At 42.0% G+C, this 27,928-nt stretch overlaps 1 protein-coding gene across 1 annotated transcript in view; it reads left to right on the top strand.

The window, feature by feature from the left end:
* The first annotated feature begins 1,296 nt into the window (after positions 1-1,296).
* CDH2 (cadherin 2) overlaps positions 1,297-27,928 on the top strand; it is a 115,440-nt gene continuing 88,808 nt past the window's right edge. The window contains exons 1-2 of the mRNA XM_036399524.2: positions 1,297-1,937; positions 12,730-12,841. Of these exons, the coding sequence (XP_036255417.1) occupies positions 1,863-1,937; positions 12,730-12,841 (187 nt within the window). The 5' untranslated portion in view covers positions 1,297-1,862. The remainder of the gene's footprint in view (positions 1,938-12,729; positions 12,842-27,928) is intronic.

Genomic DNA, 27,928 nt, shown 5'->3' with positions numbered 1-27,928 from the left:
CTCTGCCCCGCGGAGGCGGCGGGCGGCGCGGCTGCGGCTGCGGCTGCCCGGGCGGGCGGGAGCGCATCCCCGCCGCGGCTCCGGGGCCTTCTCCGCCTCTGCCCTGCCTTGGGTGCGCAGCTGCATCGCAGCTCACGAGTGACCGCTACTTTCAATTCCCAGGCTAATGAAATCAGCATCGTAAAAGCACGTACTTACCCCGCCTTTCCCCGGCAAAAATACAAAGACAAATCCGCTGTTTCCTTTCAAAACATTGAGCATGACGGTTTGCGTTATTTCCTAAAGGAAGGGGGGATGTTGGGAAGAGTATTTTCCTTGCAAGTTCGGGTGTAAAGATGCTTTAAAATAAATAATGCACCATTTTGAATGAACGCTTCATGAGATAGCCTAGGGGCCAATACCCGCGAATCCTCCCCTTACTATGTCCCAGGATGAAAGCTCTGATGCATAGACACAAAACAACTTTGCCGACTGCGGGCGAGCGAAAATCTGTGCCAGCTCGGCAAATGACCCAGCACTTGGTACTTGCTTCTCTAACTGTTCGCTCAGCAGCACTCCCCAGCTCCGTTCCGCACGCTGACATTTTTGGACCCGCGGACTGCGGACCCAGCCAAGCTTTGGAAAACATTTGCTAATAAAATTCAGCAGGTAGTTTAGAAAAAGAAATACGGAATGAGGGGGACGGAAGGTGGCTAAAGGAAAGAAAAAAGGGGGGGAGGAAAGAAGGAAAAAAATAAAAAAGAGGAAAGCTAAGCAGTAACAGCTGAGCGGAACTTGCCGAGCCGCCAGCCGGCAGGGCTGTCCCACGGTTCCTGGGCTGGGCGCCCCCGCAGCTTCTCGCTGCACCGACTGTGCCCTACCGGGCACGGCGGAGACGGGTCCTTCCTTCCCCAGAAAGTTCTCGCCCCCCAAACCATTGCAGTACACCAAGTGTGTGGGTTGGAATTTATTTCGTTCCACCGCTCTGTAGCTGTTGGCGTTGCGGGGTCAACGGGCGCTGCCGCCTGCCCCGCTGCCCCCAGCGCCCGCTCTCTGGGGACCGAGGAGGGGCAGCACTATTCGCAGGCACAGCGGCGAATTTCCCCGGCGCTCAGCGTGCCGTGCCGTTCCCATTGGCCGTGCGGCCGGCAGGGAGCGACGGGAGGCGGAGAGGGAGCTGCCAGCAGCAGACAGGCAGGCAGGCACCGGGCGAGCGCGTAGACAGGCGCACGGCAGGCAGAGGCTGCTGGGGTATTGTTATCATTGTGCTTCGGCGGAGAGCTTTGCCTGCAGGGGGAGGGGTGGAGGGAGGAGAAGAAAGAGGGAGAGAGAAAGTGCGGGGCGAGCATGCAGCAGGGCTGGGGCCGGCGAAGCGGCGGTGCTGGTGTGCCTGGGCTGAGGCGCTGAGAGGAGCCGCCTGCCCAAGCTCGCTGGGGGGCACCGGCGGGAGGAGCGAGGCGGGCACGATCCAGGCGTGGGGAAGGCTGCCAGCCGAAGGGAGCCGCCGCCGCACCGGCCTCGCAGCAGCAGCAGCGACTACTTCTTTCTTATCTCCCAGCCTTTGTTTGCCCATCCTCCTCCTCCTCCTCCTCTTCCCTGCCCACCCTCTGCACCGCGGAGGGGGCTCGGCCGAGAGGCAAGCAGGCTGACCCAGAGCTGAGTTTCACCCATCCTCCGCCCCCCGCGCTCTCTCTCTCCGCTGCATCGCTGCCCATGAGCTAGAGCGGCAGCCGGCTCCGGCAGGCGGGGGCAGACGCCGACCGCAGCTCCCGGCAGCTGCCGCTGCCCGACCCTCCCCGCCGCTCCCCTCGCCCCGCTCCGCGGGCTCCAGCCGCGCTCCGGAACTGCTGGGGGCCGCCCTGCCGCCGCCCCTCCTCGCCTCCATGTGCCGGGTAGCGGGAGCGCCGCCGCGGATCCTGCCGCCGCTGGCGCTGATGCTGCTGGCGGCCCTGCAGCAGGTAAGCACCGCCGGCGGGGAGCGGGCCGGGCTGCGGCTCTTTGTTCCCCCGCGGGCGGCGATGCCCGGGGAAGGCGGGAGAGCCGGGGGGAGAAAAGGGGGGGGGGGGGTGGTAGAGCAGGCAGGCTGCGCTTCGTGGTGGGGGTCTCGGGGAGGGGGTAGGGGAAAGCGGCCCCGCCGCCGGGGTGCCCCGGGGTGGCTCGTGGCCGCTCGTGCAGAGGCACCTGCTCGGGGCAGCCCCGCCACCGGGCTCCTCGCCGCGGGGACGGAGAGAGAGAGAGGGGGGAGCCCCTGCCCGGGGCCGGCTGAGAGGGAGAGGGTGGTCCTGAGACGCGAGAGGTGATGGGGGCACTGATCCCCCCTCATTCCCGGGAGAGCAGGTGCCGCGGGACGTGGGGGGGAGCTGGCTGGTTCCCGTGCGCCTGGCAGGAGCACGGGAGCGCGGCCCCGCCGCGGGCGCGGGGGACAAACTACCGGAGTGGGGGACGGAGCGAACATTCCTCCCTCCGTCCCGCGTGATGAAGGGCGGGCTGTGGTGCCAGAGAAGTGCGGGGCAGAGAACAACCCCCGCATCTCGACTACCCCCAGCTCCCTCGCCCGCTAATCCTTTCTCCGGGAAGAATTTAATCAGCCTCCGCCTGGGCGCTGGGCTTCCCCACCCCCTGCCGCTAACGGGAATTTCCACTGGGACGGGCTCGGGCCCTGAAGTGTTTAATTTATTATTATGAAAGTCCCGCTGCTGCCTCCCCCCGGCGGCCTTGCCGGGGCGCTCCGGGCGGCTGACGGACGGGGTCCTGGGCAGGTGGTCGCGGGGCAGCGCCGGGCACCGCTAGCCGCGGTGCGCTCCTAGGGGGTGCAGAAAGTGGAGGTCTGTGGCGAGATGGGAGTCAACGGGAGGGTGTGGGGAGACGACAAAATGGATCCCGTTGGGGCAGCAGGGGCAGTGCCCGCAGGGTGATGGTTGGGCTCCCCTCCGGCGGCAAGGAGTGTGCGGAGCGGCAGCGGAGCCGGGGCACCCGGTGGGTTCCCCGTTCGTTTTGTGCTCGCTGAGCTCGTATCCGGCGCGGCGCCGGGGGTGGAGAGGGCGGTAAGTCCGAGGGACAGATGGCGCAGATCATCGCCTCTTAATGGTATTTACGATTGGGGCATTTCTGTCGGGCCGGGGGAGCGGGTTGAGGCGAGGCCGGGGTGCCGGGGCGGGCAGGGCGCCCTCCCGCAGCGGCTGGCGCAGGGCAGGGGGAGGCGGCAGGCGCAGCCACTGTCCATGGTGCGGCCCCGCTGCCTCCGCCGCGCCGGGGCGGGAGGACCCCGCCCGGCCTCCCGGCTCCTCGCCGCTTCTCCGTCTCTGACGCTCCTGTTGCCTGACGGGGTCCCCGGGCAGTTGAGTGCTTCACGCAGTTTCTGAGGCACTCTCAGGGGCTGATGACTTGCGCCAGGCGAGCGAGGTGCTGAAACGCCGCTCCCCGGCAGCCGGGCATTTTCCCTTGAGTCCTAGGAGGACGCGCGGCAGGGTGGCTGGCGCGACACGGGAGCGTCCGGCTGAGCATGAGCGGCTGCATGTGATAGCAGACACCCTGTTCAGAAACTTGTGTGTGCCACTTACCGGCTGTTGTTGTGTTGGGTTGGTTTTTTCGTGTGTTTTTTTTTAAGTCCTTGTGTGCTGTTTACTGTATGTGCTTTCAGTTCTGTTTAGTCTTCCTATCTCAATAAATCTTTAAAGCACAAAATCTGCAGTAAGCTTTTATTTCATCTCCTTTTTTTTTTTTTTTTCTCCTTACCCAAGGCAGGTTTGAAATTGAAGCACAGGCTATGAATTAAGGACAGGAACTAGCCGTGTTGCTTTTATATATCACTCAGTGTCACTGGCACGTTATGGTTGGGGAATCCAATTTCCCCCTTGTTTGGGTATCCATTAAATCAGGTTAGGGTTGATTTTTAATAGCGTGTAACAAAATTGGAACTTGAGTACGAAATCAGATTTACAGACCTGTATCTGTATAATGCTTTCATTTTAAGAGCTCTTTTTTTCTTTCTCCCTTCTTCCATCATGCATTCTGCAAGAACCTTCACCAGCTAGGTGCATTGCTAACTTTTTTCCCCTGTTGTTAAACCTACTACTTTTGGTTTGTAGGAGGTTATTTGTATCGGGTTCTTCTGAAATGTTGAACCTTTTCACTCAGTTTTTCCTCTCTGCAACACAGCATCTATCCATTTTCTAGAGTATTAATCAGTTTGTTATTTGTTATTGGTACAGAAAAGCTGTCACTGTGGAATTACTTGAAAAATTGTAACTGGAACCAGATTTTAAGGGCAGATCTGTGGATGTTTTTATGTACAGGAAATACAGCTTAAGAGTTTTGGTAGTGTGTAACCTGCACAAGAAAGAGAGGAATGAAAAGTGCACTCTGTTTTGCTGGCTAGCATATCAGTATGAGTCTGAGAGTACTACATGAAAAAAATCCTGACAGAAGATGGGATGAAAGGAGTGAATCTTGTTTTCCTGACTAAATCAACAATTCCAATCCAATGAAGGAATGGGAAAGCCAGTATGAGTTTACAGGAATGAGACTACTATTAAAAATAAACTGGAATGCAAATTAGAAATAAAGTGCTCAAAAAGGAAATATATTTCTTTAAATATAAGTTGATTGAATCACTATGTGGATGTTTTCTGTTTCTAAAGCAAAAGCAAGTAAACAATAAAGCAGTTTTTGGAGGCTTTTGAGCTTCAGGTGACTGGTTTGAATTCGAATTATGATGACAAAGGACGTAAGTTATTACCCTCTGCAGGCAATTTTGGTCTTATTCCAGGTCTTAGCGAATGTATCCAGGTGATAAAGCTACTACCCTAAATGACACTCCTGTTAAGCTGCCTCAGCTGAGAATCCAGCAATGGCGTTTCTTGCCAGCTCTACCGCTCTAGTAATTACCCCCAGCAGCAGTAGTCTCTGGCAGAATTAGGGTGAGGAATATTAATGTAGTTTTGTTTAGAAACAAGCAAGATTGTGGGTAAATCTTCTGTGTCTCACAATATACCCGTGTCCTAGACTTACTTTTTTTTATCTGTATAAGCATGAGTTTTACAGTGTCTCTGATAAATTACTCCATTAAGAGACACCAACACCATTCAAAGTACACTGAATATAGTTGAATTGAGGGCATTTTGTAACACATTCATAAGCCCCTGACCAGAGTAGTTACGTAGAGTATCTCAGGCTTTTTCTGTGTAGATCTCCATGGTCTGATTTTGTTTTGTGTTCAAAGATTCCATTGGAAAAGTTAAATGTGGCAGGGTATTGCAGGAGAGAGCTCTCCAATCCTTGTCTGTCTCGTCTAAGTGATAGTAATAACACTGACACATCCTCAAAATTCAGATAATTGCAGAGCTGAATTTCCTTGGATATTAAACTGAATATATTATTTAAATATATTTTGTTAAAATACTTTTTTAAAAAACTCCTTTTTACATCTATTATAGGACAGATAAGGTTGTGTAATTCAGTGAGTTTTTTGAATTTAAGTCATTGATTGATAGAACAGGAGATAATCAGAATTTTTTTAATAAACAAAATTATCTGGGCAGATATTCTAGCAAGGTCAGAAATATATACTCTGCTTATGTACCAGAGGGCACATATTCTTATGTTGTCAATCTATGTATTTTTAATAAATGTGTGTTTTCTAGAGAGCCTTCTACTGCTCTCTCTCTTCCTGGGTAGTACTGCTACCTAGGCATGCAGCTCAGTGTGCTGGAAAGATGCATGTATAGTTTTGATACCACCTTTTAAAATATTTCCCAAAATTATCATATTTTTGAGCTACATCTAGTCAAGAGTGTATAATTCAAAAACTTCCTATTATTTTCCTTTCTGTTTCTAGAAGTTGAAGGACCTCCCAGAAACATCATTGGAAGAACCCTGTCATGTTCTATCTTACTTGGTTTCATTGATGCTTTTATATCAATAATGTATTTTATTACTTCTTTTAATAACTGAGCACTAACACATGAGACAGTTGAGTTGTGACAGAACTGCATGTTTATATTTAAAAATAGCTTGAGGAAGCTGTGAGTAAAGTTATTTTTACTCAATACAGACAGTATTGTGTAAAGGACTTGTCATGTGGTAAGGAAGAGGAATTTTTGAATGGCTTTTCCTGCTTAACAAAATCATTTACCAGTTAAACTCTCTGTTTCTCATTGGTTTTGTAAGTGCTTTTTTAGGTTAACAAAAAAGTTCAGAAACCTTACAATAGTTCAAGTAGTTACCAGCATTCACATTAGAATGAGAGCATAACTTACTTCAAACAATGTACACACACAAAGCACAAGTCTATTCCCAAAGGCTGTGCAATCTCTAATGTTCCCTGGAATTTTTTATTTTAAATTCTTGTTATAAAGGGTAGGAGGAACTCATAGTGGCCTTATGGAGTAGCCTGTGTGCTTCCATTAACCCAGTAGCACCAGTTGTGTGTAAGGTTCAGTGAGACAGATTACAGAATAAGCTGATGATCTGATAAGGATCATCGAGTCCCGGTCCTGACCGTGCACAGCACCATCCCCAAGAGTCTCACCATGTGCATGAGAGCATTGTCCAAACTTTGGGTGGAGAGTAATGAAGGCAAAAAGAGTTCTTGACTTCCTTTGCAGGAGCAGTGGTAAAGGACTTCTCACCTGCCACAGACTGAGACTCGCTCGTTGGCCAATGGTGACATACAGTGAGGTGAATCCTGAGAGGAAAGAAACATGAACATTATTGCAGATGAGTTTAAGGAAGATCTGTATTTTCCTCAAGTGCATTTGTAGTTTGTGAGTGAGCTGAGAGGGACCTTCTTCACCTGGGTGTTGAAGCATGTTGCTGTTCACCTTGAGAGGTATATAATCCAAGTGTGCATGATTCATAATTTGATTTGATCCTGCGCTTCTTGCTGAAAGATCATGGGAACTCTGTCTGAATAAAGAAGGGAAATTAGGCTTTCTATTTTTATATGACTTATGAAAACAGATACAGTATCAGCAGCTTCCAAGATGGGAGGTGATTCGCTGCCAAATCTTTTCAGCATTTCACTTAAAGTATTTGGTTTTAGTCAGTATTTGTATATTTAATTAAATACCATGTTTCCAAAAAGTGTGTTTATCCTCTCCTCTAGGCACTCCTTGACATATTTAAAAATATATTATTACCAAGACTCCTCTAGGGACTCTCCCATTCCTTATAATTAGCATATAATTATCACCCAGCAACTGAAGACGTAGTTAAATTTTGTGATCCCCCCAAAGAGGCCTTTCAAGGCCTCCCCCAAAGGTCAGAAAAATGCAGCATCCTCCTGTATGGAATAGCAGCAGTTTTATGGGCTGAGATGTTCAGTATGAGCAATACAATGGCTATTACCAAATCAGAGAGATGTCATTTCTTGTAGAGAAATTAGAATCTGTGGTCAACTACAGGATCAATTTTTTTAAGTTATTATTAAAACAATTATTAAAACTTAGACATACAGACGTTTTAAGATATCCTTCTTTGAGCTGTGGCTTACCTGAGGAACCATGTGTTTTGGAAGATGCAGCCACTCCCATGTTCTCCTAGTTGAGGGAGGGCAAAAACCCAAACTTGGATCATGGGTTTGAGCTATGTGGGGTATACTAAATAATTGTCTTAATTTTTAGTAGAGCCAATGAATATTGTCTCTCATTAGGGGTTAACAGGATAGGCTGTGAACATGGTTTGTAAAACTGGGGGATGAACAGATGCAGAGCAGGGCGTGGTGGTACTGGTGGATGAGAAGCTGGACATGGCCAGAGAGAGAGACTTTTTACATGGGCATGTAGAGATAGGATAAGTAGGAATGGCTACAAACTGAAAAACAGTAGGTTGAGATCAGTTACTCCACCACAGGGAGGGTGGTAAGGCAGTGGAACCACTTGCCCAGAGAAGCTGTAGATGCCCCATCCCTGGAAGTGTTCAAGGCCAGGTTGGATAGGGCTTTGAGCAAGTCCCACTGGTTTAGTGGAAGGTGTCCCTGCCCATGGGCAGGAAAGGTGGAAATAGATGACTTACACAGCCCCTTCCAACTCAAGGCGTTGTATGTTTCTATGACCCTTTGGTGGTTTAAGGCAAGTTACTTTAAACCAGATAGTAGCATAAAAGTTGTAGATCCTTTTAATTAGGAAGGTGCTTTAGAGCTCTTAAGTGTTGGTTTAAGAAATTGGATTTTCTGATCTAAAATCTTGTGGTTCACAAAGTAGAGCGCTGATTAGAAGTGAAGATGGTGTAACGAAAGCCCTTTCTGCTGTAACTGAATGACCTCTGGGACGATGTGGCCTGGCACCCACTTTGGAAGCTTTTGGCTTCCAGAACAATTTGAATGAAAGGCACTTTTCTTTCTCTCCAGTTGCACTCTATGGTTGAAAACAAATTGTACTTGACTACTTTTGCTGAAGTACTGAGTACTGTGAGAGTATAAACTGTTGGCAGCTTTGTTTGCAGCAAGTTGGGGATTTAAGAGAGTTGCTGAACATTTTGAATTCTTGTATCTAAAGGTTTTCAGATATGTTTCTATCATCCAGGACATCTTTCTTATGCCTTATGACAGTAAATAGAAACCAGTTACTAAATAATACCACCTCGTACAGCATATCCCTTTGTGTCAGATAATGTCTGTACACAAAACTAAAAACGGACAGAACAATCTCTAGTTTTTAGAGTTCCCTAAAACCTAAGTTGCAAGTGAGTATTGGGTATCATCCTGGCTTTTAAATTAATGAAGAAACACCCAGTCTTTAAACACAGTCACAAATGTTTCTGTGATCTGTGTTTAAGTTGAATATTACTGTGGTAGTTGTAAATGAATGTTGGTTATTAAGGAGGAAGAGCTCAAATACCCCATTCTTGCTTCATCATACATATAATTATGTCAGACATTGTTTTGAACTTCACACAATAATGTCCTGTGAATTGGCTAGACTTGGCAATTGGTAACTGTACTGTGTTCAGTTATACTGTGTAGTATGATATTTTCTTTGATACATACCCTGCTTGGTTTCTCATTTTACTACCTAGGCTTCTTTTCTTATGGGACTAAGTTTACAATATAAAAGAAAGCAGTCTTCCAAAAACAACTTGCCTTGCATTCTTGCATTTTGTTAAAATTGTTATTAAGAAATCTTGTGTTGTAGTAGTAGTACATGTAGATGCAAAGTAGAAGAGACTTGGGTATTTCAGATTGATAGCTACTACTCAACTCCAGTGGTGTATGGCATTTGCAGAGGAGGTGGTGAGATTACATTTTGAAATACATGTTTCTTTAAATGGATATTTCCAGATATTTGGAATTTTAAATGTGTCTACTTTTTAAAAACAATGGAAATTGGTTATGAGTCCAGATCTGTCAGTACTAGTGAAGAAATTCTGCCTGGCTCAATATTTGTTTCAGTTAGAAACTTTTCAAAACTCTGAGGCCTGTTTTGTTGGAAGACTTTTACTGGTGGTATTAAGAAAAAGATGTAAATGCAAATCCCTTAGAATTATACACTTGAGATTGTAAACAGGTTGTTAATAGTATTTTGGGTTTCAGGTTTTTTTTTGGTGGGTTGTTTGTTTTTTTTCTTTTAATCTAGCTAGAATACAGCTTTGGAATTAAACCACAGTTTTCATATCTAGAGATGAAACTAAAGTAACAGAGGAGCAGGATGTCAAAACTGCAGGCTTAACTGCCTTAACTATATCAAAATGGTGGATTCTTTTAATTGATTGAATAACAGTTTTGACAGAAGACTTCTAATTTACATCATGTTGCTTCATAATTGCCGTTTTCCTGTTGCATTTATATTTGAGATCTACAGTACTGAGTTTATATGCATGAGTTGATACCATGTGTGACTATCTCTCTAGCATCTGGAGATGGTAATGCTTATCACTCATTTAGCTGTTAAAAATGGCTAAACAAGTCATAAAGGATAAGGAAAGCAGAATAGTTTTTTAGAAGTAATTTTATTTTGCTGTCGCAAAGTCTGGTAGTATTTGAGAGGAGAATTTTCCAAGTGCTGAGCTTCTTTAAAACTCTGTGACTCCACTGAGCAGGTTTTATGCGGGTACAAGCTAAGGTAATTGCTTTCTGTCTTAAAAAGATGGTGTTTTTTAAAGGAGTGTCCTTTTGCAGATGGATGTACAAGTAATATTATCTTAAATTTGAAAGTGTCTTGGGAATTGTACTAATCACACAAAATCCTGTAAATTATAATAATGTGTCCCATAATCTTCACTAGCTTTTGCCTTTTGCCCCAGATAAGGGGATAAAAATATTTCAACATCCTTCTTTTCTTAGGTTTAAGTCTTGCTGTACTCTTAGGCTGAACTTAATGTGACCCAGCATGTCTGAAGTTGCAACTTCTACTTAATTCAGAATGCTTAACACAGGGCGATTAAGAATTGCTGAAAATTCGAATTCTTCCTTCCCTTGTGTTTTTGTTCTGAAACAATCTTTATAAAGGGCTGTTTTTGGAGAGCAGAGTACAGTCTTTTGTTTCTGGATAAAATTGATGGCTGCAAATGAAAGAATAAAGAAGGCTCTCTATTCATGTTCCCCAGCCTTTGTTTCATTGGGCATTGTTTCAGTTTATAAGAGCTGTTTAGTACATATAGATTACTGGAAAGGCTGAAAGATTCCCAAACACATCAGTGCAGTCTTGTTAAAAATCCTGCTATCTCCTCAGCTGCCCAGCCAGTAGTTTTTGGTTTCAAAGATACCATGGAAGACTTTTGTTTCCTTTTCCACCACATTACTTAGAAGTCACCTTTTCTGCAGTAGTTTAAATGAGTCTTACTATTTTTATTTCAAATTATGGAAACCTTATCAAACCTGTGATTTGAGTTTGAAAGCTGAGGAAACTGGCTAGTTAAAATTTTAGTTATTTCTGATTTGCCATCTTCTTACCTTAAAAACTCAATGTATAAATAAACTGTTGGCACATGGCTACAGATCTTGGTTCTAGTTTTGTAGGGAACATGGTTCCGTGGCAGCTAAACTGTTGCTTTATTTGCTTTCTCTTTAGGGTCTCCTTATAAACATAATAAACTACTTAAGCAGTTGTACACAGGTGAGATACCCACGTAGATCTTAAATCACAACAGTTTAAGTTAATCTGAAACTTGATAATTACAAGTTCTCTTACTGAGGGCATACCTGGATAGTGCATTAACTTGCGAGTTAGTAAATTTTAAATTCTTTTTGGTTTTGCAAGTGTGAGTGTTGAGCTGCACAGGTAGGATGCTCTTGGTGTAAATGCAATGCAATGAGTTACAGATGCCTCCTTGTATTAGTGATAAAACTCTTCTAACAGGGCTTGACATGCTGAGTTTGGCCATGTTTGTCCATGGAGAGATTACACTTCCACCAAGTCCCTTTCCCCTGAGTAAACCCCTGTCATTTAAGGTGCTCCTGTCCCACCTCTGCTTTAATGCTCTCTTTCCCTGAGGTTGCTAGGGTGAATGGGTGTGACACCATCATCTCTTCTTTCTCCCTCCCTTTTTTATTTTTTCCTGTAGGCCTTTCTTTGCAAGATGCAGGGATGCTTACGTGGCCTTGAGTCAGTCTGCTTGATGGAAGCCCATCTGGAAAGCAAACAGGACAATCTAATTTAACTCTTGGTCAGATTTAAGTATGATATAATCACACAGTTGCTTGTGCTGTCCAAGACCATATACTACATCTGGGCATGCATGTGGATAGGCCTTTGTTTGGCATTTAGAGGTGTTTCAGATTGTGTGGGAGCTGTCATGATTTCTTGGCTATATCTCAGCCCAGGCTGCAATGGGAGCTGACCTCTCTGCTGTAGTATGAAAGAGGTTTGCCAATGTACATTCATGTAGCCACATGTAAGGTGGGCCATTGTCTTGTGCAGTACTAAAATGAGACAAAACCAATCCACTGAAAAGAAATCTTAGTTCTTTGCCGCAGAAAATTTTTGGTTTTGGTTTTGTTTTTTTTTTTACAAATAGGCAACAAGCTGTCCTGGAAAATAGCTTTGCTACCAGAACTGTTTTATGAACATGGAAGACTACAGTACAAACACATTTCCAAATGCTGTATTATATTTCTTAATGGAAAGGCATTTATGAAGCTCTTTTAAGAATGTGATTTGAGGGTAAACTTTTTTAATAAGTGAGAGAACAAACAGTTTCAGTGGCTCAGCTCTTCCATTGTGCAAATTTAATGAGCTGCTGTCCTTTTAAGTTAATGTCCCTTTGAAATAGGAGTTGCATTGGAGACATTTGGCTTTATATGATAGCTGTTTGAACGCTAACACAAATGTAAGTTCTGTTAAGTTATTGCAAATGTAACATTTTGTCTGAGTTTACTTGTTCTGGTGCAGCCTCACGTAGAAATATTCCATATAAAGCATTTTACACCAGTGGTTGAAGTTATCCCTTTCAAGCAATCTGGCTGTGAAAAAGTCGAGATGTGTTTTGTGCAACATTTATTTCCAGAGGAAGGAATGTTTTTGTTCCCTTTATGATTCCCCTTCAGTCTAGATGTCTGGTTTATTGGAAGTGTTCAGTTGTCAGAAGAATCAAGATGGTGTATTATTTAGATCTTACCAGACAAGTGGGATTTGTTCCTTCCATTCCAGTTATCAGAAAGATTAACCCTTTGCCCTCGCAGTCCTAATTGCAGTCGTTCAGAAACAAAGATTCTGCTTGTACAAGACAGCAGCAAAGTGTAGTATGTGCCAACTGGAATGTTTCTCTGGTGAATGTGGGTTGCAAGTATTACATACATTTTGTCTTGTGTTTCAGGCACCGATAAAAGCAACCTGTGAAGATTTGTCATGCAAGACTGGATTTCCTGAAGATGTTCACAGCGCAGTAGTCTCAAGGAGTGTACATGGAGGACAGCCTCTTCTCAATGGTACTGTTAGAAAACATATTTTGAACTTTTTTGTTTCTTCTAGTTGTAGCCATAAGTTGTAGCCACTCTGGAGCATTTTCATCCTTAAATAGGACACAAATTCTTTCAGGAGAGAGCATTGGCTGCTCTGTGATTATTTCGTGATCACTATCGTAGGACTTGGAAAATCAGTTGGCATTAGTGGCAGCACATGCACCTCTGACTGTAATTTGAGAACACTGAGTGTTGCAATATTTCCCATTATTATCCTCTAATTCTTGGCACAGCATTCACACTGACGTTTCTTACTACCACTGACAGTCTGTATGCCATTAGTCTGTACTTACAGCTCATGTATGTATGAGGAGGTAAAGAAAATTTCCTTTTTGTTTTACCTCTCATAGAAGAACTGCAGTTACATCCAGTGCTAGTGCTCATGTTAGTGCAGAGATAGTTCCCTTACTGCTTTTTCGTGGCAGTCTGAGGAGAGACACCACTAGGAAGCAAGCAGTGGGATGGGCAGCAACACGAGAGAGTGGTTGTCTGTGAGCCCCTGGTCAGTGACCGCAGCGCTGCAGGCTCTGTGAGGAGGCGTGCCAGGAGAGGCAGGACCGTGCCAGGGCTGTCTCAGGGACAGTGCACACTGCTCTCTCACCCTGGCACCTACCTGCATCCAAATGGCATGGTGCCCAGGCTGGGGATGGCCTGCTCGGTGAGCACAAGCCCTTTCCTCTGCCAGGGATGCCCTGCAGTCAGTACACCTGCCCAGGTTTGTCCAGGTTGGGAATTCAGTTCACTGTTCTTTTTGTGTCTCTATTTTGCAGGGATAGACTGGGACAAAGAGGCAGATGCTGTGAATGTTTCCTAGATTTCCCAGCCAGTTAAGTTTCAGTATACAAGCTTGCAGAAGTACAACGTTTTTAAAAAAATTGCATTAATTTGTCTGTTTTCTGAACCGCTAACATAATTTTTTTAATCTAATTTGGAAATTGTGGAACTAAGAACATCATTTTTAGACAGTTTCAAATACAGCTTAAATAAGGACTAATTTCATTTAATTTGTTGTTTCTTTCACATATAAATTTAGCTACACAGTTCAAGACATTGAAATGAAAAAAATTCTAATGAATCTGCAAAACAAATGAACTAAAAGCTGTAGTCTTGATTTTACATGCTGTATGTAGCAGTCTCTCGTTAATTATATTTTACAGACCTGTTTTGTAATTTCTAGAAGTATAATGGAAACTTGAATGCAGGATGAATTGATTAGCTTTAGTGTATTTAAACTTGAGTTATTAAAGCTTTCTCTATTCAGTTTCAAGAAAGTATATTCTACAAGCACAGACTTTTCTTTTATTAAAAGATGGCTTAGAAATTTATGTATTGAAGTAAATGTTCTGCCAATTGAGAAAATAATAAAGAGGAAAGAAAATATTCCTCACTTTTCCACCAAATGGGAGTTAATAGATGGCTCTCCTATATACTCCTGTAATAGACATCAGCATGAGAATTCCTTGGTATGTGATGAGCACAGGCAGGGTGCAGAAACGGGGATGCAGAGCACAGCAGCCAAATGCTTTCCAAAGGTGCCGCCTTGAAATACCAAATGTTTGTTACAGGTTGACTGTCACACCAGTTCCTCTTGAATGGAGATCACACAACTTTTGAGATCTGCCCTGTTCTGTGGAAGTTCTCTTTACTCTCTATGGAATCAAGGCTGTTTCTGCAGTTTTCCCTTTTCCCACCAGTTAGGAACCACAGTAGACTGGGCACTAATTGTCTGTTGTCATTGCTCATGCAAACCTGCTGATAATGTCTGATCAGCTTTAACTGAGTCTGAACTAGTTACATAGGATGACAAACTGACTTCCTGTCTCATTATTCATCCCAGTCCCACAGTCCCTTCCCTTGCTTCTCAGAAGTGAGTGAAGCATGACTGTTGGTTTGTCCTTGAATGGTATTAAAATGCATAACATTTTAGGGAAGTAAGAATTGGAAACACTGTATGAGGCAAATGGTATGTATCACATCATATCAGCTGGTTGAAAAATGACCTGGGGGAGTCTTTTTCCTGCTACCGTTTCCTCAACTGAATTACTGCAGTGGTTAATTCTTTTGAAAATTTTGACATGCTTAAAAGCATATAATTTGGTGGTTACACATAAACATACAGTCCATCATTGCATAGCTTTGACTTAAATTTAATTACACTGTCATTTTGAAATACTGTTGTTGTCAAAAGCCTATTTTCTGGTTATTAAACTAGATTCAGATGATGCTGGAAGTTAAGTATAGTTGCATGACATTTGCTTCGTAGGGGTAATCATGTGCCTGATTCTGATCTCGGCTGCCTCGCCTATCTAAATGCATGGAATTATTTAAGTTGGAAAAAGACCTCTAAAACCATAAAGCCAATCCATTAATTCAGCACTGCCAAGTTTACCACTAAACCACGTCCTAAGCACTACATCTGCATGTCCTTTAAATACCTCCTGAGATGGTGACTCCAACAATTTCCTGGGTAGCCTGTTCCAATGCTTGCCGACCTGTTTGCTGAAGAAATTGTTCCTAATATCCAATCTAAACCTTCCCTATGGATGGTGATGCCATTTTTCTTTGTCCTATCACTTGTTTCTGGAAGAAAGGACCAACCCCCACCTCATTACAACCTGCTTTCAGGTAGTTGTAGAGAGCAGTAAGGTCCTACAATTGGCCTTGGCTCACTGATCCTCTGTATTACCTTCCTGCCCTCCAGCAGATCAGGATTCCTGCCCAACTGAGGTGCACTTAACCCCCTCATCCCCATCATCGATAAAGGTATTGAACAGTACTGGCCCCAGCAGTGAGCCCTGGGGAACCACTGGTGGCCAGCTGCCAGCTGGATGTAACTCCATTCACCACCTCTACCTGGGCCTGGCTGTCTGGACAATTTTTGGGTTTTTACCCAGTGAACACTGCACCTATCAAGCTGTGAGCAGCCAGTATCTCCAGGAGAATATCGTGGTAATGGGTGTCAGAGGCTTTTCTAAAGTGTAAGTGGACAACATCTGCAGCGTTCCACTCATCCATTAAGTGGGTCACCCTGTCATAACAGGAGATCAGGCCAGTCAAGCAGCACGTGGCTTTCATGAACTCAAGCTGGTTGGGCCTGATCTCCTGGTTGTCCTGTGTGTGCTGCATGGTAGCACTCTAGGTGATCTGCTCCATATCCTTCCCCAGCCCCTAAGTCAGTCTTGTAGGTCTGCAGATCCTCCTTCCAGCTTCTTGTAGCTGTGCATCAAGTTTACTCACCTCTGGTCAACTGTGACCTCCCTGGTCATCCAGGACTGCTGATAAATGATGGAAAGTGGATTGCTGAGCACTTCTGCCAGTTCCTTCAGTACCTTTGTGTGAATCCCATCTGTCTCCGTAGACTTGTATGTGTCTAAGTGATGCAGCAAGTCACTGAGAATTTCTCCTTGTGTTATGGGGGCTTTACTCTGCTCCCTGTTCCAGTCTTCTAGCTCAGGGGCAAGGTACCCAGAGAACAACTGGTTTTTTATGACTGGACCACGGCAAAGAAGGCACCAAGTACCTCAACCTTTTCCTCATCCTTTGTCCCTATGATTCTACTCATATTTGTTAAAGGATGGAGGTTCTTCTTAGCCCTCCTTTTTCCTAGAAAGATTGCTTTTAAAAATTGTCTTTTAGTAGTAATTTGTCACTAGATTATGTTCTGTTTGGGTTTTGGGGCTTCTGATTTTCTCCCTGTATAACCTTGCAATATTCTTGTAGATACTTACACTAGTTCCTGTATGTTTTAGAGATGAAGGCTTTCATTTTCTTTGGTTTTGTGCATTGATACCGCCAGCACAGAGGCTTTATGGACATCTCAGATATCTACAGAGTAATTTGACCCTAACTTGATGCTTTCTTGACAACTTCCACATGTTTATCATCTGTCTTGTTTATTTGCTTTTGTCTAGTACATTGGTGGACAGGCTTCTCTTAAATTCTTTGGCTTCTGTCTTACCAAAACTTAAATAAAATTAGAAGTATCATATGACTTGTTGGTCCCCCACATTCAGTTTGTTACAGTAGCACAGGATATCTGGATTTTAAAACTCTATTATAAGAAATTTTCTTGCACTGTACTGTACTGTGTGTTTTTTGAAGAGTTTTTTTTTTCCACCCTCTGTTCAGGTGGTACTTGTTTTTGATGGAAGATCGAACTTGTTCCCATTGCATTTAAGAATAATTTATAATGGTTTTGTTCATTCCTATGGCTAGGACATTATGACAGCATCTACTGATTTTTTTCCTTTTTGGCATGAGGGCATGAGAGGCAACTATACATTCAGTTCTTGTCCAGGTGTTCAGTTGTCCCAGTACATGAAAAATTGGTGGAGCAATATATATTCAGAATAACTTAAATTAGAAAGGGGAAAAAATGCTTCACATTTATTAATTGGGGGGGGGAGGGAAGTTGGTGGGGAAGGGAAAGAGAGATGCCCTTGCTGCCCTTGGTTTCAGGATGAGGAAATGGAGGAGATGATTCTAGTTGAGAGGTCACAGGAGTTGGAAACTTCTCCTTTTGTAGGCTGTGACTAAGCTGTGTAGAAGGTGACCTGCACCATATAGGCTGTCCCCTATTGCCTCCTTCTGGTTTAGTGTCAGCAGTGTCCCATGGTCCTGTGTTCCCCTGGAACAGACTTCCCTGGTCATGCCCTTGGAGACTCTTTGACGCTGATACTTTACAATTCATCTTGTACAATGTCTGGCAAGTCTGACTTAAAGGCACAGTATGCTCAGGTCACTAGATACAAATAAGATAAGTCCTATAGGCCTAATATTAAATTTATTTACTATGTTTGACATGTTGTTTCACTTGATACCAGTAGGTTCATTGAAATTACAGTGGTTTTTACCGAGGAGCTAGGTGACCTCAGAACTACTGCCTTAATTTCTGTAAAGGGAGAAATGAATAATAATTTCAGAAGCAGAATTAAGAGAAACTTCATTCATTGCTAAAAATTGTCTTAGTAATAAACCCATGGAATTACTTGAGCCCCTAGCTCTTTTAAAATGTAATATACTTTGAAATTTTTTAGGACTTAAATCCTCCAACGTTTAAAAAAGAAGATAAGTAATATGCAAATAAGTCTCCAGTCATCAGCTAATAGAAGTAGATACCTAACCCAAATTGAGGGCACAGTACTTAGGACTGGTTTCTGTAAATAAAATGTGATTACTGTTTGGAGAGCCATAAATAAGATGTAGTGTTGGGAGAAGAAGAGTTTGAGTCAAGAGGGAGTTCCGTTTAATATATGAAATGCCCTTGCTTGCACTGGTTTTATCACATTTTTGTAGTTCATCCAGGGAAAAGTACTTTTGGCAGTTTGATATGTCCAGCATGTTTATCTAATCTTTGTTCTATATCCTGCAAATTTTAAGGTACAAATAAAGCACTTTCAGCTAAAATCATTCACCTCAAAAGGTTACTTGAATGGTTTGCAGAATCATTTTTTAGAGATTCTTATGCTGATAATTATTGTAGCAGTTTCTTATCTCTCAGAGATGTTATTTTAACATTGTCTGTCCTGTTACTAAATGCATGGTTTTAGTTGTCTGCTAAGAAAATTCATTCCTAAACCATTAATTCAAGTGCTGTGTAGCTATAAAATATTTCTGAGGTCTTTGTGCTGTACAATGATAAAGAAAAAAAAATGTTTTGGTGTTGATCACAGAGATAAGCAGTGATTATTGATGATTAACACTGCAGTTTCATTTAAGCCACAGTAAGCATCAGCTCTGCCAAAAAAGGAACGCTTATGCCCTACCTCCTCTTTTAGCCTGGGACCAAGTGCTCATGAAACCATCAAATGAACGGGGTTAGCCAATTTATCTGGGGTAAACTTTCACTCCCACTCCTTTAGACTTTTTTTCTGTGTGACCTTGTAGGCTTAAACAGAGCCATAGTGTCCCTGCTGCTTTCTTTCTTCTAGCAATGAAATGCTTAGAAAATAGTGTTTGTTTTGATGCTTTCAAACTGAGTGGCAAAACTTGGTTTTTGCATTCCCACAGACTTACTTTGTAGTTTACCGTTGAAAATACCAATTGGTCTCAACCCAGAAATGTGTTTTTGTTGGGAGTGTGGCCCTCAGGCATGGCCTGGTGTTTAAGAGTAACTTGACATTTCTTCATGATGTAGTGGAGGGTTACATGGACACTCTCTGTCACAGGTGAAGCTACTTGGCTTTGTTGCTAGTGTTGTTTTATTCTGCATATACAGATGTCTACCATCAGCTAAGAATAAAATTCCTTTCTAAAAAGTCATAATGCTTAAAACTGAAGACAGCAGCACATCTTTTAAGGTGGATTAACTGTAGAGCCAAGGAAAGTGTTCTTAAAAGAATTACATTTTCCAAAAGGGAAATTAGTCTTTACCCAGGAAAAAGATTTTGGCCTTTTTTTTTCTTCTATTAAAAAAAATGAAAATAGTAACCGCTTTGTTTGAAGTCTCCTTGCCTTAAGCAAGAAGACAAGTTGACAAGTTCCTTCCAGGCAGACAGCCAAACAATCTCAGATAGATGGGGTCTCTCTATGAGCTGCCAGCAAACTGGGGAAAAATTGTTTCAATTCTTCCCAAATGTATTGTTTTCTGAAATTCTTTTCCTGTACTCTTCACCCTGCCCCCTCTTGCAAAAAAAGAAAGAAAGAAGAAAAACACTACAACCTACCATCCCCTTCTAGTTACTCTTTTAAGCCTTAGTGGGAGTGAATTTTTTTTCCAGAAGCTTCTGTTGTTAATATATTTTTCCCCCCTGAGTTATGCTTAAGACTTAGTAGGTTTAGTTTTGCCCTCTTCTTTGAGAAGCAGAGTAAATTCTATTGCTGTTGTTTGGTGATGCTGTGCATTGTTGTTTTATTGTATGTTACAGTTGCATTCCAGTTGTTGGTTTCTTGCCTTTTTAATACTTTTCATCTTCTTTTCTCAAACAGTTTTCCTGTTTGTACTCTTACCATACCCCACAGCATCCTAAATTCTCCAATGTCAGTTTGGAGCTTGCTATCCTGGATTGGAAGAGCTGCTTCTGTTTGCTTTCACTATGCTAGCACAGTACCTGTTTTGTGATACCAATTGTCTGTTCATGTACCAAGCTCTTAATCTATTCTTAGATACTTGTCCCCTGAAAATTATAGCTTTCTTTTGCTGAAGCAAGAGACTGCTTTTCTTGAGATGTCGTTTCCTTATTCCCTTTTACCAACTACTTAAAACATGGATTACATTTTAGAGTATATATAGCATATATTCACCTTACTAAACAGTGGTAATACACTATTTGAATGGTGACTCCTTTTTGCTTTTTTTGTCTGACTTATATGGGATACCTGATTTTAATTTTGAATATTAAACTACTGACCATAAGTTTGCATCATCTCAAGTCAAGCTTGTATGTTGAATGTTGCATACATATAAATGGAGAATAGCATAAATAATGAAATGCAGTGATGTTATGAATGTATACAAAGGACTAACATTTCAGAAACATAATTCTGTTATTCATTGGTGGACTGTAAAGCTATTTTGGAATTGTGTGTAGTATGTGAATCAATTTGTACATCCAGTATCAAAGAACTTATAACTTAAGTTCTAGGTAAGAAGGAATTCTAAAAAAAAATCTAATCAAAATGTACTAAACAAAATTATTACTTTTCATGGAATATTTTTAATACAGGTTGAGAATACAGTTTATAGTAAAATCTTAAATAAACTACTCTGTCCAGTTTTTCCAAAGAAGAAACATGATTCTCCCTTATTCCCCGGAAAAGGAGCGCTGCTTCTGTTTCTCATGTAGATTCTTATAACTCCATCTTGATAAAAAGAAAAATACACCTACAGAGAAATTATAGAAATCTTGAATGGTTGCAGTGTTCTGGGATCTATAAATTACTATCTTAGTTAATTAGTCCAGTTCAGATAGTAATTTCTGTCTGTAGTCCATTTACTTGGAATGCACTGAATTAATTAGTACTTATTCCCTTTTCCTGTATTCAGCTGGTTACTTACAAGGGTCTCAAATGTATGACCTTTCTGTGTGCAGAAATCTGAGTTACAAGCAGCAGAATTGGTAGCTGCCTCAGTAAGCTCTGAGCATGGCTCAATGAAGGATGGCAAAGGGGATGTTTCTTTCTGCCCTCTGAAGCTGGCTCTAGCATTATAGTCTTTCTAACACCATTTAGTGTAGCCTTAGTTCAATTTTAAGCTATACCATCTGGCTTTGATTCCCAAGGGGCCATTATTTTTCCTGGAATCATTGTAGTTAGAGTATTCTTCAATGCTGACCAGTGCTCTAGGGAAAGCTGGAAGGAATGGTGGCTGCAAAGCTGTGCAGAAAACCTCCCCAGCAGGCAAAGGTGCCCCTGGGTATGGGTGATTTATTTAGTTACAGAAGAAGGTTGCTGTTGCATTCAAGAGCTGCGTGGAAAAAAATATTTTTGTGGGGTACATAAGTATATGGAATATATGGAACAGAAACTCAGGTGAAGCCTTCTGTGTTAGCATATATAATGTGAGAAAATGGTATTTATAATTAGGAATTCAAATTGTTACTTAGGACTACAGTACGTCTTCTGTTGACTTGTCATTTTTCTAACAACCTGGAAGATAAATTTACAAGAGCATCCTACTGAACTGATATTGCAGGAAATATCCTATATTGCAAAACATATTACCATACTAAATACAGATAAACTCCTCTAGTATTTAAACACTTAAAGACCACATTACATCAAATATTACTGCCTTGAATACTTGGATGTCAGTCAACAAATCCCAAGTACAGTTTGAACTGCTCTGATTCTGGTTGAATGCAGTGAGGCAGATTTATTGCTTTTGGTTGAACTTGGGACACTCAATGTAAGAGCATTTTTTTTATTCTGGAAATAATAACTTTTGGAAGAGTTCACTTCCAAGCTTTCACAACACATCCTAGGCATCAGAGCCAGCCTTGCTAAACTCAGGAGAAAGGAGGAGCAGAAGGAAGGTGCAAAAAAACAAGATCAGATTTTGGATGGAAAGGAAATTTGCTGGACTTGCTGTTATCTTCTAATTAGACTGTAGAAGGAGCAACTGGCCTTTGGTACCCTGTAAATCTTTCCAATTTAACCCAGCACAGATGGTTTTCTGCTCGTTTCCATATGCCCTCGCTGGTTGATGTGTCCTCCAGAGGGTGGGGAAAATAATGTTGGGGGATAAATGGAGTGAAACACTCCATTTTGGAGTGCAAAATGGAGCTGAGGCTGGGGAAAGGATGGAAGCAGAAGAGTCCAGGTGATGAAGGATAATGAATGGAGGGTGGAGTTATGAACCATTCAACGGGGAAGAGAAAGCAGAGGTTGTCCACAACCCTAGAAAGAGCAGAGAAACTTCACATTAGTTGGAAGAGGAGGCAGAAGCAACCCGAGGTAAAAAGGAAAATATCTTTGAATACTTTCAGATTTCCTCATGGCATCCAGTTTGAGCTAGCCATGGACATCCAATACCCCCCCTAAAGGAAATGCTGAGGACCCAGTAGAGCTCACCAGTATGAAATAAGTGAGCGCGTAGTGCTGAGAAGCTTTTCTAGGAGAAACCACCAGGCCTTCTTTACATCAGAATGACAGCACTGTGTCCCACATATTTCTTTTTTTTTTGCAATTTAATTTAAAAAATGTAATTTTGTGAGTGTTCAGCCAAGATCAGAACCTGCACAAGGAAGAGCCTTTTGAAGATAAACTGCTCTTATAGCCAAGACATGAGGCTAGCTAGAGTACCTACAGCTGCACATCATGACTTGTCCACTATTTTGGAGGAAACATTGAGTTTGAGCACTAAGGGTTCATCAGTGTCTATGAAGTTGTATTGAAATCCACTGCTGCTTTTTGTTACAGGTGATTTGGTACCACCAATATTTTCTTCATTTTTTCTCACCTTGTGTGTATATATGTGCAGTTTAAGTGAATATGAAAACACCAGCCTGAATTAAAGTTAGGAGAGGATATATCCAAAATGTAAATCTTTCCTGTTGCTGCAAACGCATTAAAATTATGTGGCTGCAGGATGAGTGAGTTTGATCAGCAAGATAATGCATCACAAAACTGTTTCTCCTTTTTGTGGGCTCCTTCTCTTCTGGGTCAGGTTAGTTGTTGATTTGCTGGGATCTGCTGTGGAAAAGGAGATAACTTAATGAGAAAAGAGGTGTGTCAATGGTGATGAGATAAAAGGAGGTCATAACTGAATTAAACTCCACTGTGTTAGATTCTCTGGTAGGTTTTTTCCCACCCTCTTTTCTCTCTGCAGTGCTTTCTTCCTGCTGTTTTCATATATTCCAGGATTGGGCAGCTGAGGATCAGTGCCCTGCCATCCCTTGCCCTTGATGGCTGCTGCATCCCCACGCTTCCCAGGCACAGCAGTGAATTGTGCCTCAGTTCTTAGCTGGGTTGCAGATGACAGTGAGCAATCCCATTAACCTGCCAGCCTGGCTGCAGATAATCCCGGAGAACCAGGGCACCCAGTGCTGCCCACCCACGGCTGCCATCCCTCACCCTGCTGGCTGCAGCTCCTGCCTGCCTGTAGGCACTGATGCTCTGGGCAGAGGAGCAGCACAGCACGGCTCAGGTGCATCTCCTCCTCCTCCTCTGAGCTGACTGCAGAGCTCACAAACTGGCCCATTTAGATTTATTTTTTTCCTTCTTTTTTGCCGTCTGCTGTGTTTTGGCAGACCTGTGAGCAGTGGCAAATATTATGATCGTGTCTGCTTGCCTGCAGCTCTTTTTTGTGCACTGTGCCGCCTTTTAAGAAGTAGATTTTGTTTGGTTTTGAAAGTTAATGGCATATGCCTCTCAGGTTGTAGAGAGAAGGAATTACTTAAGGCCCTCTGAGTTCCAGTTTAACATTCTCTTATATAGGGAAGTCAGAATCCCTAAAAGCACAATTTATAACATAAAAGCTATCAAAATAGCAGTGCAATCTGTTAAAGTGTTTAAAAATTTGATTCGCTGCAGTTTAAAATGTGAAATAAATGTACACTAATTGTTTTGAATGGAGATGAAGATAGTGTTTGAAGCCAGTCTTTAAAGGAATTAGTGAGATAGCACTGCAGTCAATGGTGAAGCACTATTTTCCTGTAATGGGCTAAGCAATGTTCTCTAATTAGCTTGCAAATTGATATTCAAATACAAGTAAACTGGCAATCAAATACAAGCAAAACATCTATGTAAGTAGACTTTGACGTCTGCATTTAGCATACCTGTATCACAATTATGTGTGGGTAAAGGGTAAGCTCTTAGTTGTTTTCAGCATGGAGCTTTTATTAATGGTGGCTCACTGGTTACAGTAGGTCATTTTTTTAACTTAAGCACCTGAAAAGAGGAAAAAGAAGTCCTTTTTTTTTCCCCACGAGTGAATGGCTTTTAAACATTAGTAACATAATACTAAGTGTGCATGAGGTTTTTTCCTGTCTTCATTTCTTCTGGCTCTTGTCAGCTAGTTGTGCACATAGGATTTGATACATAGCTGAGTCAGTGGCAATTACCCTGTTGAGTTTTCCTGGATTTGGGATCATATTTATGTTCATTATTAAAATTATTGCTATATGGTATAGCCATTTCATTTTCAAGCCTTGTGTCAGAAACTGGATGCATAAACTATTAGTGGTGTTTATGTTGTAAGGTTTTCAGTGGTATGTAGTACAGGTTCTTAAACTTGAATACCTGGCACAAGTAGGTTTCTCAAAGGAGAATCATAGAATGGTTTGGGTTGGAAGGAATTTAAAGACCATCTAGTCCCACTCCCCCTGACATGGACAGGGACACCTTTCACTGGACCGGATAGCTCAGAGCAGCATCCAGCCTGGCCTTGAACACTCCCAGGAATGGGACGCCCACAGCTTCTCTTAGCAACCCGTTCCAGTGCCTCGCTGCCCTCACAGTAAATTATTTCTTCCTAGCCATACAAAAAAATTGGTGCATAAGAATTCTTGCTGGAAAAGGTAAACAAAAATCACACATTTAAAATTCTGTTTTCTGGGCCTTTTTAATGTCTGTATTTTCTACGCTATATAACATGTCTCACTCATTGATACCTCACACACTGATACCTTGCTAACTACCCTCTGCAAGAATATTATTTACTGACAGAAGTGTGAACTGTATCAGTGGGAAAAGTATGTGGCTTTGTCAACCACCAATACTCCATCCATCAGCTGTTATGGTGTTTGTTTGGCATCATCTTTTATGCTAAAAGTTCTTCGGAATGTATTTCCCTAAATCAAATTCTTGTCACTATGCATTCATTAAATCCAATTAATGTTTGCATAGATTTAGCTTTCAGTGCTGATTATTGTCTGAATTCTTCAAGGGGGAAAAACTCAAACAAAACCAAAACAAAAAACCCCCTTTGTGTGAAGTGTTTTCTGTAGAGCAGTAAGTATGCATTTTATACCGTAGAAATAATACATCAGTGAAAGTCTTGACTTTCCAATTCAGTATGTGCTTTTCTGTTCAAATAACCCCAATTTTTGCTTTGCTGTGCTTTAGTGCATGTATGTGCTTTTATAAAAAATTGATCAACTTGGTTCTCTGGGGACAGTTAATGGGGGAGTGTAGGTCCCTCAGAGGTCACAGGTTCAGATCAGTTCTGCCATCTGCATCCAGTAGCCGGTAACTTATAACTGCTTGGTAGGTTATGCAAAAGGAGCTTTGGTTTGATTTCTTCTGAAGGAGTCTCTGTTGAAAAGGTACTTATTATACAAGAGCAGAAATACTGCTGAAATTAGTGGAAACTGGGTCAGCGCATGTAGGCAGGGAGTGCTCATTGGTATGAAGGTAGCTGGAGAAGGTCAATATCACAGTGCTTTCCTGACTGGAAGAGAGAAGCACTGAAACAGATGGGAATTTGAACCTCTGGAAGTGCATTTATGCAGAGCTGTGATATGTTAGGGCAGTAGTTTTAACAGCTTGGGGCAAGTAGCACATTTAGTGTTTTAGGTACTGCAGGTGTTGTTGTCTATGTGTAATTGATTCAGTATGTTTACCAGAACTGGAATGAAGTCTGTATCACACTGAAACTTCAAATACAAATTAACAGCAAAAGAAATCCCTCTCATCTTTATCCTGTATGTCACTACCTGCACTTCTGACCATGCCAAGTCTCATTTAATTAGAATCTTCTTGTTGTGCCTGTGTGCCAATTAATTATTTAAGAATTATATGTGTCATGATTTATAAAAATGGATCTTTTTTCCTCAGAGAAAGTGATTATATCAGTTATTACAGCTGCAAATGATCTCTAAGTTATTTCCTCCTTCCAGTTTTTGAAACAAAGTCTGTAATTTACAGATGCATGCCAAAAAGCCAACATAATGTGGCTAAAATGGAAGATTTTTGTTAGCCTTCAGTGAGTTTGCTGTTTAAAGGAAGCAAAGCCTACAAAAGCACAGGTGCACCTGGCTTTAGGAAGCAATTTTGCAAGAGACATCCCAGCAGAACATGGCTGTTCCAGTCTGCTGGGCAGGTTATGGTGCACTGATGAAGCCTGGCTTAAGGTGGCCACTGTCTCAGTGTCTTTTGGGTTTTATATTGCAGCTGATTTAAACCAAAATAAAAGTTATTGAATCCTAACAGTACTGAGTTGTGTGTTCCTCACAAAACCCAACAATAGTATACAAAGATTCTTAATTTTTTAAGCCCTGTCTGTCATGCAGGACATAGATAAAAAACTGAAGAAGCTCTCTCCAAACATTTGTTCCTGTAAATGACTATGAACTTCGAAAAGATACCTGAAATTTTTGTAGGGTAACCAAATAAGGTCTTGGAAATGGCTGCTTTTAAAAACTGCTTGCTGTCTGCTCAAAGATGATAGTGTGACTTCTGTTGCAAACAATTTAAAAATTGTAACTGTGAGCCTAGTAGATGAGCAAAGTCTGAAGGTCTATATATGTATGTTCTAGTAGCAATAACTTCTTACAAAGCATTTATTTTGTAGAAGGGGTAGAAATAGATAAATTGTTTGGTAAGCTGTTACATCAGTGTTTTAATAGTGTCTGTCAACCATGTATATTTATGATGCAGAGAATTTTCTAAATAATGGACAGTGTCAAAATGTCACTGCAGGTCAAAACACGGGTTTTTTTTTGTTTGTAGGTCTTTGGTTTTATTTGGTGTTAGAGTTCTAAAGTCTCTGTATTATTATTTTAGTAAGAATCTTGCTGTCTTACATTTTAAAATTTCTGCAAGCCATGCACAGATCTGCATGCACAGGATAATTAAGTTCTGAGTGTACCATCCCATGAACTGAGAGAGAAGAACATCACTCACCTTAATGCCCTTAATGTAAACTCTGTCAATAACATTGCTCATTTTGTATTGCATACTTTATGTTAAATTTGCTAATTTTGCAAAAACAATTTTTAAAATGTTTTATTATATAATGATTGTTTTATTAACAATATGATAATATTAAACAAGTCTTTAGAAAGACCTGGAGATGCCAGTGGGACAGTGGGGTCTGTAATACTCAATATGGGACAGACAGATGGTTTTAGGTTGTTTCAGAATGTGCCCAGTTAATTCTGATAATGTGATTGGCAGATTAATTCTTATTTATGCACAGTCTATTTGCTGCCTTTCTCAATGCATGTGGATGAACATGGTATATCTCATCTTTTTAAACTGATGCTCCTACTAAACATTCAAAATATGTTTTCTTCACTATAGTGAATATTAAAATTAAAGTTTATCTTCTAAAAATTTTTGCTACAGGATGCAGAATTTTTAGTGGTTCTATGACTTGAACCATCAGGTGTTCAGAGCCCTCTGAGGTGGATGTTGCAGGTTCCAGGCACTATCCGTGGCTCTTAAAAAAAGTTAAATCTCTGTGATTGAAAGACTTAAAGAGTGCTGTCATGGGGGATATTGAAAATGGCTGGGAAGATTAGAAGGCCAATTTGGAAGACTGATAGCTCCAAGTTCCCTCATTTCAAGAGTAACAGTTCCCCTTATTTAGAGGGTATAAGAATTGCAGAGCAGCATCAGCAGCTCCCAAATGGAGAAGCATATCTTGCTAGTGAGAGACAAACATAAAACAGA

This window comes from Molothrus ater, chromosome 1 (genome assembly GCF_012460135.2).
Source record: "Molothrus ater isolate BHLD 08-10-18 breed brown headed cowbird chromosome 1, BPBGC_Mater_1.1, whole genome shotgun sequence".
NCBI lineage: Eukaryota > Metazoa > Chordata > Aves > Passeriformes > Icteridae > Molothrus > Molothrus ater.
The sequence above is the reverse complement of the archived record's forward strand: the minus strand, read 5'-3'. Positions and strand labels throughout refer to the sequence as shown.